This window comes from Vulpes vulpes, chromosome 2 (genome assembly GCF_048418805.1).
Source record: "Vulpes vulpes isolate BD-2025 chromosome 2, VulVul3, whole genome shotgun sequence".
NCBI classification, from domain to species: Eukaryota; Metazoa; Chordata; class Mammalia; order Carnivora; family Canidae; genus Vulpes; species Vulpes vulpes.
This window is the reverse complement of record NC_132781.1, coordinates 11,050,149-11,070,627: the sequence shown is the minus strand read 5'-3', so window position 1 is coordinate 11,070,627 and position 20,479 is coordinate 11,050,149. Positions and strand designations below refer to the sequence as shown.

Genomic DNA, 20,479 nt, shown 5'->3' with positions numbered 1-20,479 from the left:
TATGTTGAAACCCTACCCTCCAGTGTGATGGTATTAGGAAGGGGGGCTTTGGGAGGTGGTTAGGATTAGATGATGTCCTGAGCCTGGAACTTTCATAAATAGGATTAACGCCTTTGAAAGAGTCACAACAAAGCTGGCTTCCTCTTGCTGCCATATGGGAAACAAGAAGTCTGCACTCTGCAACCCCAAAGAGGTATCTCACCGGAACCCAACTGTGCTGGAGCCCAGATCTTGGACTTCTCAGCCTACAGGACCATCAAAAATAAATGTCTGCTGTTTGTAAACCCACCCAGTCTATAGTAGGTGTTAGTAGCCCCAACTGACTAAGGTAGGAAATGTTAAATTCTAAAGCCTCATTAATTCAGGAATATTATTCCAAAAACTGAGAGAAGAATACTCTCAAGAATAACTAGTAGGCAGCAGAGTAACAAAAGCAAAAGCACAAATATTTATAGAAGTAATTTGGTGCTGCACAGGCTTCCCTAGTTTAGAGAAATATATAAATTAAAGGAAAGGACAAAGTATGTATGCAACTTTGTATTTACTCTCTTCTCCCGCTTCTGACCATGGTATGAAGATTACACAAGAGCCTTCAAAGAAGGTAGGTCTTAGGGCCCCTGGGTGGCTTAGTGGTTGAGCATCTGCCTTTGGTTCAGGTCATAATTCCTGGGTCCTGGATCAAGTCCTGCATCAGGCTCCAAGCAGGGAGCCTGCTTCTCTCTCTGCCTATGTCTCTGCCTCTCTGTGTCTCTCATGAATAAATAAACTAAAAATTTTTTTCAAAAGGTTGGTCTTTATAGGAATGAATAGGCCATTTTGAAGGTTGTTATTGTTGATTTTAAAGATACTGGCAATAATTTGGGGGCATTTCAGGAAAATTGGAAGTAGAATAAAGGATAAACCAATTCAGATATTGGTAGAAATTAAAAGTTTCTATCTTAACAGTGTGTTAGGTAAATAAAAATACAGATGTAGTCATGATTTTTAATGAGTTCTAAGTGTTGGTTCTTTTTCAGTCTTTCTTTAAATTGTGCATTCTCCTTTGAAATGCATTTAACAAATAATCAGGTAACAGTTTGCTTTGTGGCCTCATCAAGATTTCTGTTTCCACAAAAGAAGATGCCACCAAGACAAGGAGGAGGAGAAAGAAGAAAATTACTGATGTTCTTGCAAAATCAGAGCCAAAACCGGGGACCCCTGAAGACCTGCAGAACTTGATGAAGGACTATTTCAGCAGCAGCCACTCAGTGATTGAATTAGAAGAACTAAACCTACCAGACTCCTGTTTCCTCAAGGCCAATGATTTGACTCATAGTCTTTCATCATACCTAAGAGAAATCTGCCCTAAGTGGGTAAAACTTCGGAAAAACCATAATGAGAAGAAATCGGTTCTGATGATGATCATCTGCAGCTCTGCTGTCCAGGCCTTGGAGCTCATTAGGTCGATGACAGCATTCAGAGGAGACAGCAAAGTTATGAAATTATTTGCAAAACACATAAAGGTCCAGGAGCAGGTAAAGCTGCTGGAGAAGCGTGTTGTACACCTGGGTGTAGGTACACCAGGGAGGATTAAAGAACTCATTAAACAAGGTGGCCTTAATTTGAACCCCTTAAAGTTCCTGGTTTTTGACTGGAACTGGAGAGATCAGAAGTTGAGGAGGATGATGGACATTCCCGAGATAAGAAAGGAGGTTTTTGAACTTCTGGAAATGGGAGTCCTCAGTCTGTGCAAATCAGAATCTTTGAAGCTGGGCCTTTTCTAAGTCTGGGTTCTAATGAAAATTTCAGTTTTTATGCTGGGATTTTCATCTCATTTAATAGCTCTGGAATATTGCAAGGACTCAGTAAATATTAGCTATTGTTTTATTATGTTAACTGCACCACCAGATGAATCACTAGAAATTTTTGGTGGAGATTCTTTGACCAAAAAAAAGCTGTCCTTTGCCAACTTCTCTGTATGATAAAGTATCACCAGCCTGTGTATGAAAAAAAAAAAAGATTTCTGTTTCCACATGAATATGTATGTCAAAGACATGGTGTATGCATCTAAGACTGCAGCTATCTCACTGATTCTAAGATAAATACATTTTATCATCTTTTACCATATCTGAAATGTGCATGTATCACAAATGCTGGTATGTCATTTTAAATGGTGGCATTGTTTCTTTCTTTTTTCTTGGTAGCACATCCTATATACCTGAGGCTGTTTTAGACTTGGAGAAATACCATAGCTTCTAGGTCAGGTCTGATTCCAGGTGCTGTATTTATTTTTAATATTTTATTATTTTTAATTTTAAAAAATATTTATTTATTTATTCATGAGAGACACAGAGGGAGAGGCAGAGACATAGGCAGAGGGAGAAGCAGGCTCCCAGTGGGGAGCCCGATATGGGACTCGATTCCAGGACCCCAGAATCATGACCCGAGCCAAAGGCAGATGCTCAACCATTGAGCCACCCAGGGGCCCCTATTTTTAATATTTTAATAATATATTTAAATACATTAAATCATTTAATCCGCATGAAAATCCTATATAGTTAGTACTGTCATTATCCCCTTGTTACAAACAGGGAAACTGAGGTACAGAAAAGTAATACAACCTGTCCAGGATAACAGAGCTATTAACAGCCTTGCTGGGATCTGAACCCATCCAGTCTGGCTCTAGTATCCCAGGTTTTGACCACCACACCCTACTGTCTGGTGCTATGTTTCTTATGAACCATGATCATGGCGTTTATTGATTCATGTAGGCAGCTATGGGAGTCATTATTTTCCATTAAAAGCTGTCAAATTTCTTTAACTCAAGGTAAACACATTTTATGGTTACACTTTTTTTCCCCCTTGAATGCAACCTATCTCAAAACTCTTGGCAAATGAAAGCATGTTGGGAGACCACATAGAAAAGTGGGAATGGCAATGAGCCTCCAGGCTCCTGTATTTGTGGCAAGGTTGTGAATTTAGAATGTTTGGAAACATATAGGTTGATCATAATTACTTAGGTTATAACATTATGTCACGGTGTTTTAACAAAACCATGTACTGTGGAGTCGTACCATTCCCTTAGCTCCCATTTAACACTCTATGCTGTTTTCACAGACCTCTCCTTGCCTGGACCACTCTCCCTCATTCGTTCCTGAAACAAATGTCCCAAATATTTCTAATTTTAGCCTGATGTGGTCCTGAACCTCTTAATTGCATATGTCACCACATGAAGCATATTTAGCATCTTTTGCCCCAGTTTATTCATAAATGATCTGGGGGTAATATCAGGAGCTAATATTAGCAGTAACCCTGGGGAATATTGGAGAATTAATGCAAAGTGCCATGCACTTAGCAAGTATAAAGGTGTCAGCCATCATTCTTAAGGCTACTGTTACAGTTAGTAACATCGTTATAAACCATTCTGTGGTCTCCATGTTCTCTTACCTGGAAATTTGTTTGTCCTTTCCAAAGGCAAAATATATACAAGCTTTTCTTCACTTTGTGCTGTTAATTTGGCATCAGGGATGTGTTGTTTTACAAGTGATGTTATACTGTCTGGATCGCACATTTCATTCAGATGCAAACTGTCATTTAAAAAGAACATGTTAAAGCCATTTTTACCCAACATCATCTCTACACATTATATATATATATATATAATGGAAGAAACAAGACTTAAAAATAAATAGTCCAAATATAGTCCAAATTAATACAGTCCAAACTGTATAACCTGGAGGCTCTAGTGTAGGATAGGGATAATAACTCAAGGATTATTATTTGGAGGAAAGATATTCAGGAGATGGTGGCCAGAGTGAGGTGAAGGAAATGCCTAATTTTGTCTCCATCTATCCAAAAGCTCAGCTTTGAATTTTCCCTTTGTAGTAAAGTATGGATTTTGCAAAAACTAAGATTTGAACACAGTGAAAACTGACACAGAGGTTAGCTTGATACAGTCATTAAGAACGTGGTCCTAATGCCCTACTGATCCACGTTCCAGAACTTGGGTTTAACCTCTTCCAGCATCAATTTTCCATCAAAGTTCCAATCAATGTCCCAATACTCATCTCTCAAAGAATTTTGAAAGACAGAATAAAATAAAATATGTTTGTGATCACACTGAGCCTTACACCAAGTAAACCTTCAGTATGTGTTAGCTAATTTTATCACTTTTTTTTTGTCCAAAATTTATTCAAATCAAAGCTGATCCATCTTGGTAAGAACATACAAAGTTCTTCATGAAATCTTTAGATTTTTAGAAGCACCATTTTAGTCACATCCATTGAAATTTACTGATGCAATAAAATGATGAGGACATCACTTTGATGACACAAACCTAAAAAATCAATTTAGATTAAAACTCTTCTGTGTTTACAAGGCCCTATGCAATAATACACTATCCAGGATCCCAAACAGAAAGAATATAGAGCCTTCCCTACAGGAGCATGGAATATAGCAGTCATATAAATCAGCATATTATAAAAGAAGTGAGGGAGAAGGAAGTTAAGTCAGTTAGGCACTTGGTACCTTGTCAAATATTCATTCATTCAATATATTTAGCCTTGACTTCAGTGTAGGTATTATTACTGCTGTTACATACATGAAATTACTGAGGACCAGAGACTTAATTGAGTTACCTAAGGTAACAATTCAAAATAGTGCTTTTCAGATTCCAGAAAAGAGGATGCTTATTACGGAGAAAATATTCGGAAAAGACTTTCAAGGATAGATAAGATTTGAACTTGGTTAAAATGGGGTGGAGGAGGAATGTCAAACAGATGTCCTACCCTGAGCAGAAAGAAGACAGCTAAATCACAGAACATACTTAGAAAACAATGAGTGGTTTATTTTAGTTGGAAAGTATCGATTCAATTGGATTGTACCAAGCAATTATGATGGAATGGTAGATTTGATCAGATTAAACCCTCAGTAAATAATGGAGGGAATACATTTAACCTCTGAGGATAAAGTGACTTAAATTCTTTTTTAAGAAATAATAATATTTTAGCAGGAAGTATAGGGAAAGATTCGTATCACACCTGTAAGCTTGGCCTAAAGATCTACCACTTTAAATGATGTGAGATTGGGCATATTATTAAAACTCCCTGACATGCCAGAGACTAATAATATCATCTTCTTACAGTTATCTGAAAGATTAACTATAATTACATGAGTCTTCCATATGTAAATCTCTTAGCAAGAACTTAGAGCATAGCCAACATGGAATAAGTAATAGACATTACTTAGTAATATAATAATGATTAATAATGATGTTAGTTATTATCAGAAAGAGAAGGAGATAGAAAAGAATGAGAGAGAAGATGAAGTCATGGAGAATGGACAGGAGGCTATTGAAATTGTCCCAATTTACGAAAAGAAGTACTGGAAAAATGATGAGAGAAGGTTGGAATGTCACTAAATTTCTCTTTGCAACAATGTGTTGTGAAAATATTTTCCAAAAATTTTGTTTAAACTCAGCTTAATCATCCTTGTATTCTCCAAGTCTACAATCCCACCTGCCCTTTGTTCTACTTTAAGAAAGAGAGCTTGTGGTGTCATTCTAACACAGCATTCTTGAAATAATCTTAATAACTTTGTAGCCTACTTTAACATACTACTACTGAAATTTCCTGTCCACAACATGTTCCAACAAGTCTCCAACAATACAGGTGGTACCTTAAATGATAGCCAATGCCCCATTTCTTCTTCAGGAATAGAGAAGAGCCTGCGCACTTCAGCCTCCCATTGGATATAAACACCTTCCTATCTAAGCAGAAAAGGAAAACAACACATTGTATTAAGGGGTTATTCTTTCACTGTTTATAAAATAATATCTCCATTAATAAATAACATGTTTTTTATGGAGATGACTCACTAAAATATTTGCATTCTAATTCTGGTCATATGTAAGCCAATTTCTTTGTCATCCAATAACTGAAATGATATGCTAGTTTATTCCTAGTAAATTAAGAAAAATTATCATACAATGAAAGGATCTGTTTCAAGTTAACTGACATTGCTACTGAATAAAACATACTATGTGTTTGAGAGTATGCTACGTATTTACAACCAATCAGTTGCTTTGCAATAGGATCAGAATATATCTGTGGGACAATGTACATGGAGAAGTGGACATTCAAATGGGTGACAGCAAGAGTCTCTTGGTTCATGACAGTCACACACACGGCAGCTGTGTTGGAACTTATCTACACATATTTCACACGTGTCCCTAATTTCTCACAAAGATACATCAGAGAAAAACAACATGGATGGAACTTGAAGGATTATGCTAAGTGAAATAAGTCTGAGAAAGAGAAAGACAAATACCATATGATCTCACTTATATGTAGACTCTAAAAAAAATAAATCACCAGCCAGGATGTCAGCTTCATCCATGAACTGGGTACTGAAGAGAATGACTCTATCAGATTTCCTCTCTTTTAGGAAGTTCCATACACGGTGCCTCGAAAGAGGATCTGAGCCAGCGGTTGGTTCGTCCAAGAGCAAAACCTGCACATTAGGATACATGAAATCATTCCCCTCTTGGAGGTAAACAAACAAACAAACAAAACAAACAAAACAAACACCCCCCCCCTTTTTTTTAAAGCAATATATGTGTAAAAGTCTTTGGAAGAAATATCTTACTACTTAATTTTTCATTGGAACAGTTCTTTTGCATTTGCCATTTGCAAATTCAGTCTGATGGAATACGATAGATCCATAGTCCTCAATCTCATTCACCAGTAATTTTGGCTTGACTTACCTGAGGGTCTCCTAAAATGGCAATCCCAAAAGTTAGTTTCCTTTTTTGTCCACCGCTTAAATTTTGAGCAAGGATGTCTTGAATATTTTCCATCTCCAAGTCCCTTAAAACTTGTTGTATCTAACCAAAAAAGAAAAAAAAAAAGGAAAGGAAGTGAAATTCCCAACCCAGCACCTGTGTTTTAAAAACACAATCATTGTGCTGTGCTTTGCAAAAGGTCTTTTTACCCTTTAGATGACGAACCATGTAGAAGTAACACAAATACATTTAGAATTTTCTAGATAAACAATTACACGTTCATGGCTGTGAGACATCTGCATGTCACACATCTAACATGTTCTTCTACCTCTTGTTCTACTTCATGCGACTGAATCCCTTTTATTTTAGCAAAGAGCCTGAGATTTTCTTTCACAGTGAGGAAGTCAAATTGCACATTGGATTGTGGGCAGACTCCAGTGAGCTTGCTGACTGTTTCCAAGTCCGTCATTTCTGAAAGGGTGTGATTATAGATGGTGACTGAACCTAGAGGTAGAAAGGTTGACAGTGAGTCATGCTTCATTTAATGTATTTTATTTTATTTATTTTTTAAAGATTCTATTTATTTATTCATGAGAAACACAGATAGAAAGAGGCAGAGACACGGAGGAGAAGCAGGCTCCATGCAGGGAGCCCGATGAGGGACTCGATCCTGGGACTCCAGGATCACACCCTGGACCGAAGGCAGGCACCAAACCGCTGAGCCACCCAGGGATCCCCCCACCCCATTTAAGGTATTTTAAAGCAAAAAACAATGTGTGTCAGTCACCCAAATCTTTTAAGCATACTGTACCTATAAGGAATGCACTATTGACTAGAAATGTAATGTTCCCAATTCCTCTGAACCAGTTGGAGTGCTCATTCGTAGAGCTACTTATCCTAAAATACTTAAACCACAAAGATTTTCCTAAGTAAATAGAACATACATCTACTAAAAGAATAACTTGAAGACACTTGTAAAACTTTTCTCTAACACACCTGAATGAGACTAGTAGTTAGTGAAACTACTAATTACGGAAATAACCAACAAAACAAATTAACTAATGAAATGCATAGCTAATTAATTTGCCCATGTTCTTGCCCATAATTATCTTCTCACCTGAGGTTGGGGTGGATAGTCCACTGAGCATGTTCAACAGAGTTGTTTTCCCAGCTCCGCTGTGACCAAGGAGGGCAGTGATTTGGCCTTCATATATGTCAAATACTAGACCTGGAATTATTATAAAAAATACCCCACTCAGAGCCTACATATTAACTTTATACATTCTCTTAAAAAAATTAAGATTTTTTTTTTTTTTGAGAGTGAGAGCACAAGCAGGGGGAGGGGCAGAGGGAGACAGGAGAATCTCAAGCAGACTCGGTGCAGAGCACAGAGCCCGACATGGGACTCTATCTCACGACCATGAGATCGTGACCTGAGCCAAAACCAACAGCTGGATGTTTAACTGACTGAACCAACCAGGTGCCCCACATTCTCCAAAATGTTTATAATTTCTTATAGCATGTGTATATTCGGCTAGCAATATTCAAAATAAAATCCATTTCCAACTTCTTCCCTTTAAAATTGTATCTCCTATGATACACATTTTATAGCTGTAGCATTGTCATGACATATTATTATATAATTAACCATTTTTTGATAAGGGCAGTTCTGTCATTAGAAGTAGGTCAACTATAATAAAGATCGTTTATTAGGATTAGAGTGTGATGAGTTGAAAATAAGAATATCATGATGCAGTCATACATCTTTCAAACCTATCAGATATTAAAGGCATACCCTGACCTTCTAAAATTGTTATATGGTTTTACATTTATTCAGAAGGAAACATGATGTGTTCAAATGAAGGAGAGTTGTGGTGTCTGGAATATCTGTTCTTTATCCCCGTGAAGACAGTACAGCAGTGAGGCATAGTCACCAAATCCAACAGCCTTGTTAAATGTGATGTTACTTTATTACCTTTCAAGGCTTCTACTTTTTCATTATTTCCTTTTCCATATTCTTTCTTAAGATTTCTTATTCTGAAAAAAAAAAGAGGAAAATGTTTTAAGGACCTTGTGGAAACAGGTCCACTTGATTGGGAAATCAAGTCTTTGAGGCGGTGAGAAAATCCAGGGGGTCTTTCCCTCACGCAAGCCCAGGTGATGGGAAACACTTTCTCGAGGAGACAATGACAAATCGAATGATGAACAAATATTGAGCAAAGATCCAGGGAAGTTTGTGATTTCTAGTTGTCTGGAAACAAATCAGCATTAAGACACATCCATCACCTCAGAGGGGAGATATGCATGACATGAGTACCCTAACTTAGGTTTTTCTTCCCGTCTTCTTGGATGCCTATCTTCCCTTTTCTGCATCACCTGTCTCTTCTTTCTCCTCTTACTCATCAGGAGGCAGAGAGGAGAGAGGGTAAATCACAGAGAAAAGGAGAAGAATAACAAGGGACATGATGACAGTGTCTGTCATAAAGAGAGCAGACAGAGAGAGAAGGGAGAGAGAGAGAACAGCACAAAGAAGAGGAAAAAAAGAAAATGAGAGAAATGGAAATATGACGATTATTTATTCATTGATGTTTGTTGTTCTGCCATAAGATATTTGTAAATAGAAATGCTGACAATGTCAGAAAACAAAGTGCTTTTAACAATGATTGTGGCCTTTCACGAGTGGAATAGGCTGGATGTAGGTGGGTACAGAAAGGCACCCAGGAAATCTTTGTCACATCTGTGTTTTGCCTGATAGACCTCTGGTCCCTGACCTTTTCCTCCATTTGCACCTTCATGTAATTCCTTTATTACCTTATGGCTTCTTTTCCATGGAATTCTGGAGACACTGGTTCAAAAGAGTCGTTAGGTGAAGAATCTGAATCTATTTCATTCTCAAGGGCCACATGATCAGCCCTTGGGTGTTGAAACCAGAAAGAAGACTTCAGGAAAAACCAAGGAGAACGTCGATGTCCATATTCAGCTACACGGACAGAAGGCAACAGAACATTGCATCAGTCACCACTTTAAGGGTTGGTGACCATAGGACATCTTGTCAAGGCAACTGCTTTGGGAAGCATTTAGACACCCTTAAGATCCAGAACCAAGCACTAGCTTTCCTCACCTAGCTCTAATGCAAGGACTCATAGTATAATCATCCTTAATCTCTTGCAAGTATCTCTTTTGAAAAAGAAACCATTTAAAGTATTGTGGTAGAACAAGATCTTAGAAAGTGATTCTATGAACAAAGTGCAGCCCATCATATACACAATGAGCTTGTCTTAGAAATTGTGAAAAAAAATGCTTGATAATTTATATTCAATATATTGTAGTTATTTTACTTATTTTAATTTTTAAAGATTTTTTTTTTTTAATTTGAGAGAGAGAGAATGAGCAGAGGGGAGGAGCAGAGGGAGAGGGAGGAGATTCCCTACTGAGCAGGGATCCCAAGGCCGGGCTTGATCCCAAGACCCTGGGATCATGAGCTGAGCTGAAGGCAGACGCCTAACTAACTGAGCCACCCAGGCGCCCCTGTAGACACTTATTTTAAAGAAAAGCACTGAATGAAATTGCATTGAATCACAATTAGGTTACTACTTACTGGGCAAAATTTTGTCAAAATATAATGTCAAAGCCAAATACAAAAGAGCATCAAAAACCAACATGAAAAGAGTGGCTATTATTAGGTAGGGGTTGTCTGAAGAATCCAAATGGATGTTAGAGTTCACATCATAGTCCAAATGTATAAGCTGGAAAAAAAAAAGATACATACACTGAATTTTAAAAGGATAAATAAAGTATGAAAAATTATTAATGTCTTATTTCCGCTGAACACTGGGATTGAAAAGATAAATAAAACACAGGTCCTGTCTTTACAGAGCTCTAATCTGTTGGAAGACATAGCACTGAATTCATCTAGCTACAGAGCAATTTGAGAAGTTGGGGGTAGGTACTAAGGGCTTAGAGTCGCACGGGCAGAGAAGTAGGCAAGTCCTCTGGGAAGTAAAAACTCAAAGGAGAGGCTGTCTACAGGATTTAATCAGGTGTAGGATGGGGGCAAAGGGAACATTCTAGACAGGGGGGAACCAGTTGAAAGGGGTGGGTGGGTGGAGTGAAATACTTCAGTATTTGGACAGAAGACACAAGAATAATTTATTATATAGTGAGATACGATGAGTTTACATGTAACATAACCTTTCGTGTAGCGTTTTATGGTTATGATGTCATACCCGGAATTAAATTTTCTGAGAAGAGGTTCAGTTCCATATACAACTGGGCAATTAAAAATAAAAATTTATTTCTATTGAATTCCCGGTCTTCAAATACTTGCGATAAAATTAAGGGTCCCGTTACCTGAGCACTGAATTAGTTAAATGTTCACGGGGACAACCCACGAAAAGCCAAAGCTGAACCACATAGATAATGGAGTATCAGCCTATATTTAGTGACTTAAAGCCAGTTACACTGAGAGAGAAAAATAAAAAACCTCTCCGATAACTTAATGTGTATCTTCACAAAAGTGGATGGGAATTCTGGGGCTTAGAACACATATAGCATGATTTCCTCAGAGGGAATTCTTTGACTGTTTCATAAAAAATCAAATAGTTAAATATTAACTCTTACCTGGGCCATGCCCACAGTGAAAGCAAAAGGGCTCAGAAAACATAAAGTCCATTCCAAAAATGTAGGAAGATGTCTGTACAACGCAGTGAATCCCAGACTCCCCCAGAAGACAGTAAGGAGAAAGACAACCAACCCAGTAAGGAAAGGTTTCTTTATCAACACGCTCATCAGGAAAGCTAAGGTTATCTGAGAGGAGAGAAAAAACTTCAGGTAGCATATCATTCTCTGAGAATCATCAGTAGCATAACAAAAAGAGTTTCAAAAATATATAACAAATGCAAATAACAAATACAAAATATATAAAATAAATAAAATATATAAAATAAATAAAAATATATAACAAATACAAAAATATATAACATCTGTTCCTCCCCATCCCACCCCCAGATACTGTCTCATGCAAATATTCATATGCTGCAAGGAGAAACAGAAAAGGTGTGATCAGAATCAGTGAGAAATGACTGGTAGGTTTCTCTGAGAGAGAGAGAGAAAAAAAAAAAGAGAGAGAGAAGGAGAGATACTAAATTCACCAACTCACCAGAGACAGGCCATAAAGGAGAAAGAGGGTGAAGACCACCACGAAGCCAGTTAGGACGACAATGTGGGCAGATTTTACAATAAGAGCCATCAAAGTAGCCACGATAAAGATGAAGCCAGCATACATCAAACCCCAGGAGAGCCTAGCACAGAAACTAAGCATCAGTTCCGAGGGCTGGTGCTTTATCACTTTATTCATTTACTTTGCTAATGATTTGGGAAGCTTACGATACATTGAGAGTAAAGGGGAATGTAACAGCGAAGACATTAGAAAACTTCTCTGTCCCCGAAGTTCATATACTACCAGGGAAGGTAGACAATAAACAAGCAAATAGGTAAAATACGTAGCTGATTGCAAAATAAGAAAGAAATAGCCTGAGTAATGTAATGAGGGTAACTGGGAGCAGTTTTCTGGGAAGACATCTCTGACCTACACATCCGTTCTGGGATGCTTCTTTCAGTAAAGTAGAAAGACCATGGATAAAAAAACAGATGACGGAGCAGGGATCAGCAAATCAGTAAATCTTTTAGGCTTTTTGGACCATACGGTCTCTTGCAACTACTGAAGTCTGCCTTTGCACGGAAGCAGTCGTGGACAATCTGCAAATGACCAGGCTGTGTTCCAATAACAAGACACTGACGTTTGAATTTCATATAAACTTTGGTGTGCCATACATATTCTTTTGATTTTTTAAAGGCATTTTCATAAAAGCCATTCCTAGCTTGCAGATTGTTCAAAGAAGGGCCATAGTTTGCCAACCCCTGATGCAGACGATTACATTTATATTAGGTATGGATCAGATATACACTTAGGCATAGGGATGCAGAGATACAGAACGATAGATGGATACGGAAGATATGTTTCTCTTGCTCTCCATGCCAAAGAAACAGGAAGAAAGTTCTTGATAGGGGAAAGAGAACACGCTTTCTAATCATACTGATGTAGGTTCAGGTTTTCTCTGCTACACTGTTAACTGTACGGTCCTGAGAGGCAGTTAACTCGATCTCTTTAAATTTCCTTATTGTCTACTGAAAAAATAATAAGAGAATTAAACAAAATGCATGTTATGTGTGTGATGTGGCAACTGGTTATCATGAACACTTAGCTTTCTTTTCTTCAAAGTATTAAATGCCATCCCGTTTGGGGAAGTCTTGTCTAATTGTAATGATGCCTTTTGCTCAGTCACGTCTGTTCATCTGAAATTGTTCGTCTCTCCATGAACTTCTTAATTTCATTCACATGCTGTATCAATAGAATGTCATAGCCTTTTCTTAGGGGAGAAAAAGCCTAATATTTTTTTATCTTTCTTCATTGAATGGATTTGGTTTCTCTCTTCTTCTTTTTTTTTTTTTATCATATTATTTACTTTTCTCTGACTCTGTAGATTTCTATTTTTTAAAAAACAGCAAGATTTTCTTCAGTGTTGAGCTACAGAATTTTAATACAAAAGAGACACCAGAAAAAACTCCCATTCTAGATCAAACTAGCCATCCTTTTTCTCCACTTCTGCACTCAGTTAATTGAACATCTCTGGAGAAAATAAAATAAATAAATTTGGTGTAAAATGTGGGGTCTTCTGACTCAACTGAACAGTGCCTAACCTCCTTTTAGCGACTACATGGCATCCGTCCAGAACTATTCTGTATGTTCCACAAATTTTGTTCACCATTGACAATAACATCAGTGTGTAAAAAAATCCAGTTCAACCCATGACTTTTCCAGTCCAGAACTCATGATTTTACTATTCTATATCTCAAATACATCCCTTGGCTATATCCATTCAATTCTTTTTTTGTTTCCGGTTGGGGATTCACTCCTCAGTTTCTTAACTTACATCTACTGATCTCTCAGACTGTGACCCTTCCCAAATTTTTATTAACTGTCATCTAATATTGAGTGCTTAATTCTTGTTAAACTCAACACAAAGCGCTTTAAATACATTCCCTTCTTTCTTTTTTAAAGATTTTATTTATTCATGAGAGACAGAGAGAGAGTGAGAGAGAGAGAGATAGAGAGGCAGGCAGAGGGAGAAGTAGGCTCCTTGCAGGGAACCCAATGTGGGACTCGATCCCAGGACCCTGGGAATCACAACCGGAGCCCAAGGCAGACACTCAACTACTGAGCCACCCAGGTGCCCCAGAATCATTCTTTCTATTGCTTAGTGACCTGAGTGAGTATCAGCAGACATCTATGGGACCAGGCTTCCTTTAATTCAAAGAAGTATGAAAACTTTTATTTACCAAGCTTACTTGAGTCTATTACAATAATTTATAATGCCCTACTTTAGGAAAGAATCAAGTTTAAATATGACACTTTATAGGCTTAGGGAGTCTAACCAGCTTGCTGTACTTATCGATGTTGCGTGATAGATTGTGGCCACGTAACTTACCAGAATGCTGACTCTCGAAGGCCCATCATCATCATCAGTGACTTAATGTATTGTCTTTCTTGTGTAACATTGACTGATACATAGTAAATGAACGCAGAAAAAGAAATAATGCAGAAGAATATGAAAAGATCAGTCACGACTCCTGCTTGGGCAACAAAAGGTAATATCTTCATATTTATACCAGTAATGGACATCAGCTCTTCCATCACTGAATGATTTGTTGTAATCTAAGGGAAGGTATCAATGAACAAATTGTTATCATCAATCAATTTATAATTTCATGAGTTTTCCCCTCAGTTATAAGAAATTATGTGCATTCTACATGTAGGCTTATCATGATTTGGCCCCGTGTAGTTCCTGAAACGCTCCCAAGTTCTGTCCTGGATCCTCAGATCTTTCCTATTTACCGTCTTCACTGAACAAGATTTTACTCAGGCTTGAAGGCACAGCTGAAATGCTGCTTCAGTTAGCCATCTTCCCTGATATTTCTCATCGAGAATCTCCTGCTCCATTATTTGCCTTGCACGCATGTATAATTCCACAATAGAACCTAAACTCTTACTGTGATTTCATATCCATATCTCTATCTCCTCACTGCCCAGTATCTCTGGAGAAAAGTACCCGTGTTCTACTTATCTCCTGATCCTCATTGCTTAGTGTAATGGCTTAAATACAACGGTTGTTCAGTGAATTGTGCCAAATAAGTGAATCAATGAATTAAATGCCAAGATGGGACAATCCATTATAACACCATCATGGAGATGTAATTTGCAATGCAGTTGGTTTCCTTTAGCTTCATACTCACTTCTATGATAGCAGCGTTAATGGCAGCTTGAAAAGCTACAAAGCCTTTCTCCCAGAACATTGAAGCTTCGCATGTGACTTTTTCATCCATTACTTGACAATGAGCTTTAATAAAAGAACACAACCGTTTATGGTGGGATGGGACATTCTTGGTTAGGGGAAAAAGCAAAACCTCAAATGTTTCAAAATGCCCTCCAAGTCCACCGTGATAGAGCGTATGGTAGGACTTCTCGGGTGAGGTTTGAAGAGCACACCAGAATTGCTTGGTTAATGTAGTTAAGACCAGTTACCAACAATTTTTCATTCATTCTTGTCATGCTCTCAGTTAGTCAAGAGTGTTTTGTTGAGCTCTGCTCTTCTGTTGCTTACGCCAAGAAAGTGCTACACTTTTTTAAACGTTGGGGAATCACTGAGCGAGAATCTTTCCATCAGGGTGTATTTAGGAGCAACACAGGAATAATAGCAAATACAATTTCTTAATTAAACAATTTACTGAAGGAGACAAGCTTGTTTAAAATAAGAATGAATCTTATGTATGTTTAGCAATTAAGAGTACACGTGTGTAGGTTTGTGCAGCCCTCAGTGACCACATGTGCCCACTGGTGGCTGATGATGCATAACCACACACACACACACACACACACACACACACAAACCCCAAACTTCTTGTAGTAAAGTTACCTGAATGGTCTCTGTGTTCCTTCACCTTGGGGATCCTACCTCCCCAGAAAAATTTCAAATGATATGAGAAGGTATCATTAAAGAGGACTTTCACCGCATCTACAGAGTAGTTTAAATCCAAGTCTTCCATGCTTTTCTCATCTGGCCACCCCAGGACTGTTCTTCCTGCCGTGAAAGAAAGAAGTAGCTGATAAGTAAGAAGATTTCCATGTGGTCCAACAACAGCATGCCATGCCATATCCAATTATGCTAAAGTTGTTTTATGTTAAAATCCTTTACTCACTAAAGGCAGGGCTGGTCCTAAAAACAAACTCACACCTTGGGGAAGTGTCTAAAATTCTAGATAAAATCACGGTTATGTGGAGATCGCTTTTATCACAAATAGATCATGCCTTTCCAAATACACTTTTAAACCCAGGATTTAAAGCACAATGAATTTGAAATAGCAGCAATATCACTCATGTACACACAGATCTATCCAAAGATGAAGTAGATGCTATGATTATAATATGTATTTTCATATGGTGATGGTGTCAACGTGGCCAAACTTCCAAAGACAGTAGAAAGTTGTTAAATTTGGAGAATGTTTTCTCAAGGTACGTTGTTTATTCCAAAAGATATAATATGAATTAATGACTGTTACTGACCAAACCTGGGTCACTTAAACCATGTAATTCCCTGGAGTCTAGATTCTGTCAGATGCCAGCGGCTCTAGTGCAACTCGACATGCTCCTAATCGTCTGCATTTCCTGCAATCTGGCAGCTGCATCCAGAGGCTTAATCAGACTCTGGTCAAATTCCTTTGGCAAGACTGTAGGTGGTGGTGTGTTCTTTCATCAATCAGAGTGTCATGATTTCTGATAATCTGATTTTTTGAAGATGTTAGTAGCCATGTATGCTCAGTGCCTAGGTCCATTAATTCAATGGGACTATCAAAATGGTGATAGTATATTTCCATCATTTGTTTTTTATTTATTGGTAGAAAAAATTATAAAAATGGCACTTCCCATCGTCTGTTTGATTATCCAATAGTACAGTTCATATAGGATAAATCCTGGTATCTTCCCTTTATGCACAAATTTTCATAAGAAGGACTGGTTCTGTACCATCCTCCAAAAGAGATTCTTTTCTCTTTATACATTTGGAAAGCCTGGATTTTACATATACATGGGATGAGTTTCAAATCATCGCACATATTATTCTTTTTGAAGCTCAAAGTACACCAACTTAGACCAGTGGGAATATCCTCAAGTTGATTGCTGAGCCCCTTTGATAGAATCTGTTTGTTATCACTGGCTTCCTATCTATCTGGAATGACAATATTTTTTAAACTATTTATTTGTTTATTTATTTATTTATTTATTTGAGAGAGAAAGAGAGGGAACATGGGGGGAGAAATAATCTTGCCACCTGGTTTTGTTTATGACTACTGCCTGTGATTTCTTGGTTTTGCTGTCTAATTTCTTCCTCAATTTTTTTATGGATTTGAAGAGATTTAAAAACCCTGCTGTCAGCACTGTCCAACATCTCCAGAATCTTCTCACTAACATATATTCGAATAACACCAGACTGTCTCATTTTGGTATAGACTATAATGAGGATAACAGGAAATCCCAAATTAAATTTGTGTGCTTTGCAAATAAGGAAAACAAAAAGATCTGCCAGGGAACATACCTTTCATGAAGGGGGCTGAAGCCACCTTGTTCATTATCTCCTGGGTTGTTTTGGATTCAGGTGCAAATGCAATTACATAATTAGAATCATTAAAATTATCTACACGTCCCAGATCCATTGCAGGCAACTGAGTAAAGTCATTAACTTGATGTAAATTGGAGGAAAGTTGATATGTAAACAGCACTAGAAGAAATGAGAAAAACCATTCCTACACAGCAATGAGAGAAAAATGAAGCAAATCAGTAGCTGTTCATCCACAGATAAATCATCCATGAACAACTTAAAACACTTAGTATTGTTATGCAATTTGGGCCATTTTTTCCTCTCTCATGGTTCCCAAGTGTTTCCATTTTCTTTTATCCTTTGATTAGACATTTTGAAATATGTGCATCATCTACCAAGAGAGAGTTGTGGCATTTATTCCAATTATAACTGAGAGTCTAAGTCTATCATACTTTAACATGACTGTTAGAAGCTAAATTGCTTCATGAATGGCCCAGTGGTTTACAGTCATGCTGACCTGAGTGTCAATGATAAAGAAATGCTAGCTATCATGAAATTGGTTTCCAGCTCTCATCCACAGGAGCAAGTGCCAATTTTTACCTGCTTTGGCCCTGCAAGTGGGAGAAGAGAGTGCCAAAATACTGCTCATAAAAAGAATTTTTAAAAAATCTTTGTCATTGTGACAACATTCTGAAATTGGAAATGGAACAGAATGCATTTGAAGTCTGGTATGAAGAACATATTTTTAAAAAAAATTCATGAGAGACACAGAGAGAGAAGCAGAGACACAGGTAGAGGGAGAAGCAGTCTCCCTGTGGGGAGCCTGATGCGGGACTCGATCCCAGGACCCTAGAATCATGACATGAGCTAAAGGCAGATGCTCAACCATCGAGGCACCCAGATGCCCCGAAGAACACATTTTATTACTTTCAGCTCTAAACACAGGGACTTTAAAAATAGTATATATCTTATTTACCACCTGATCTTACTTTAGTACGTGTATTGCTCTATACCAAATATATCTACTTAGATGGATAAATTGACAGATATAATGTGTATATTAAAAACGGGTAAAATGTTGGAAGTAACACATCTCTATAGAGTAGAATCCAACTTTTATATTTATATAATCTTTGCTCCATGCTGGGATTTTTGTATGCTTTATTTACTGCCAATCCAAGCATTCAATATAGCTTTGTTGAAAGAACACACATGTACATAATGTTCATAAGACCAAATTTTAATATGCTAATCCTTGCACTTTGGGTATTTTATAAACCATTTTTAACTTTTTAAAAACACTTTTATCAGTTTCCTTAGTTTTTTACACAATTTTCTGTATTGATCATTCTTATCAGTAGAAAATAAGTACTCTCAATAGAAGCAAAAGTTGAAAATGCCATTTTCTTTTCCTGTTTGTTTGTATACCCATTATTTTTTTCACATTGACGTTGCCTGTATCCACAGTACAATTGAGTAGAAGTGCTACAATTTATCTTTTGAGTTTTTTCCTTAATTTTGGATTACTTGCTGGATTAATTCTAGATTATCTTATTTATTTATTTATTTATTTATTTATTTATTTATTATTTATTTATTTATTCATATTAGACATAGAGAGAAAGAGAGAGAGCCAGAGACACAGGAGGAGGGAGAAGCAGGCTCCATGCAGGGACCCCGAAGCGGGACTCGATCCCGGGTCTCCAGGATTGTGCCCTGGGCCAAAGGCAGGCTCTAAACTGCTGCACCCCCAGGGATACCCAATTCTAGATTTTCTAATTCTGATTTTACTTCTTTCTTTGACTATGACCCTGAACTTTTTTTTTTACGTTTTTCTTCATGAATTTCAAACAAGTTCAGATGTTTAGAATTATTATCTCTGCAATATAAAGAGATTTTTTTATATTGCTTTATTTTTCAGGGAGCTTCTGAATATCAATTATTTAAAGCATGCCTCTAGTAAGACCTATAATAATAGTAATATATTTAAAGGACTCTCATTTGAAGTGATCACACAGTCCAGAATTTGAAACAATAAAAGTCCAGCCTGTTGGTTAAAAATATAATACATACATGAAACATTAAATAATGAAGATAAACTGCACTGACCCCCTCCCCCCAAAAAATTCTCCTCTTCTAAATATGAGAAGACGTGGACTCTGAACCATACCAACAAAGTCTCTCTTTTCATCCTCCACTTTTTCAGAAAGTTCTTACAGAGGAGAGCCCATGTTTGCTGACCGACACTTATGTGCCTCTTGCTCATTCTGACCTGTTTATTTTAAAATAAAGAAATGAAAGAAGAAAATGTGAATGTCTGAAATAGGAAACATTGTGCAATCAAACCAAAAAGAAGTACCATAACAGCTGTTTCCAATTGCATGTCTAGGAAAGGGAGCCAGAAGGCTAAAAACATACAAAGGGGAATTGCAAATTAATGACCAAATCAATTAGTTTAATCTTCATGAGAAGCCCTTGGGATAGATCCCATTATTTTGTCCATTTAAAAGAGGAGGGAAATGAAGCACACAGAGGCTAAGTGACTTGCCAAACACAGCTGGGTGGCAGAACCAGGGCTTTAACTTGGATGACCAAGTTCTGGAGACCTCGCTCTTAACCACGGTGCCAGTCCTGTGGAAGTTGGTCTAGGGATTGTGTGGATCAATTCTTTCCTGCAGGATCAGAGATTCTATCAGCATCCAGACAGGTGGTGAGGAGCTCTAGGAGGGATGCACTCAGACTACTTATCCACAGGTTTTTGTCTGTGACATCGTCATCAGAAGCCCCTAGATGCTGGAACATAAGGAAAGATTGATTACTCTCTCAAGAGGCAGAGTAAATATATGATCTTTTAAAAAGAAAACCTTATTGCAAGAAACAGAAGAAAAGTTTTTAAGTCTTCCGCTTAACAACTATAATAAAATTCAAGAGGAAAGGTAAGAAGAAATGAAAAGCAAAGTACATGCTTAAAAATCCCACTGAAGTCAATAAAGAACACAAAATCTGATAC

At 37.5% G+C, this 20,479-nt stretch overlaps 1 protein-coding gene and 1 pseudogene across 2 annotated transcripts in view; one reads left to right on the top strand and one right to left on the bottom strand.

Moving 5' to 3' along the window:
• Positions 1 to 20,479, bottom strand: part of ABCA9 (ATP binding cassette subfamily A member 9) — a 59,327-nt gene that overhangs the window by 32,591 nt on the left and 6,257 nt on the right. For both annotated transcript variants that reach the window (XM_072746736.1, XM_072746737.1), the window contains 17 exons: positions 20,018 to 20,262; positions 19,640 to 19,741; positions 17,467 to 17,674; positions 15,793 to 15,957; positions 15,113 to 15,216; positions 14,308 to 14,534; positions 11,919 to 12,060; positions 11,381 to 11,566; positions 10,359 to 10,506; positions 9,572 to 9,740; positions 8,736 to 8,797; positions 7,878 to 7,988; positions 7,089 to 7,264; positions 6,743 to 6,862; positions 6,351 to 6,489; positions 5,656 to 5,746; positions 3,427 to 3,566 (listed from right to left, as the gene is read on the bottom strand). In XM_072746736.1, the coding sequence (XP_072602837.1) occupies positions 3,427 to 3,566; positions 5,656 to 5,746; positions 6,351 to 6,489; positions 6,743 to 6,862; positions 7,089 to 7,264; positions 7,878 to 7,988; positions 8,736 to 8,797; positions 9,572 to 9,740; positions 10,359 to 10,506; positions 11,381 to 11,566; positions 11,919 to 12,060; positions 14,308 to 14,534; positions 15,113 to 15,216; positions 15,793 to 15,957; positions 17,467 to 17,674; positions 19,640 to 19,735 (2,284 nt within the window). In that variant the 5' untranslated portion in view covers positions 19,736 to 19,741; positions 20,018 to 20,262. The remainder of the gene's footprint in view (positions 1 to 3,426; positions 3,567 to 5,655; positions 5,747 to 6,350; positions 6,490 to 6,742; positions 6,863 to 7,088; positions 7,265 to 7,877; positions 7,989 to 8,735; positions 8,798 to 9,571; positions 9,741 to 10,358; positions 10,507 to 11,380; positions 11,567 to 11,918; positions 12,061 to 14,307; positions 14,535 to 15,112; positions 15,217 to 15,792; positions 15,958 to 17,466; positions 17,675 to 19,639; positions 19,742 to 20,017; positions 20,263 to 20,479) is intronic.
• LOC112920626 (uncharacterized protein C3orf26 homolog pseudogene) lies at positions 155 to 1,874 on the top strand (annotated as a pseudogene).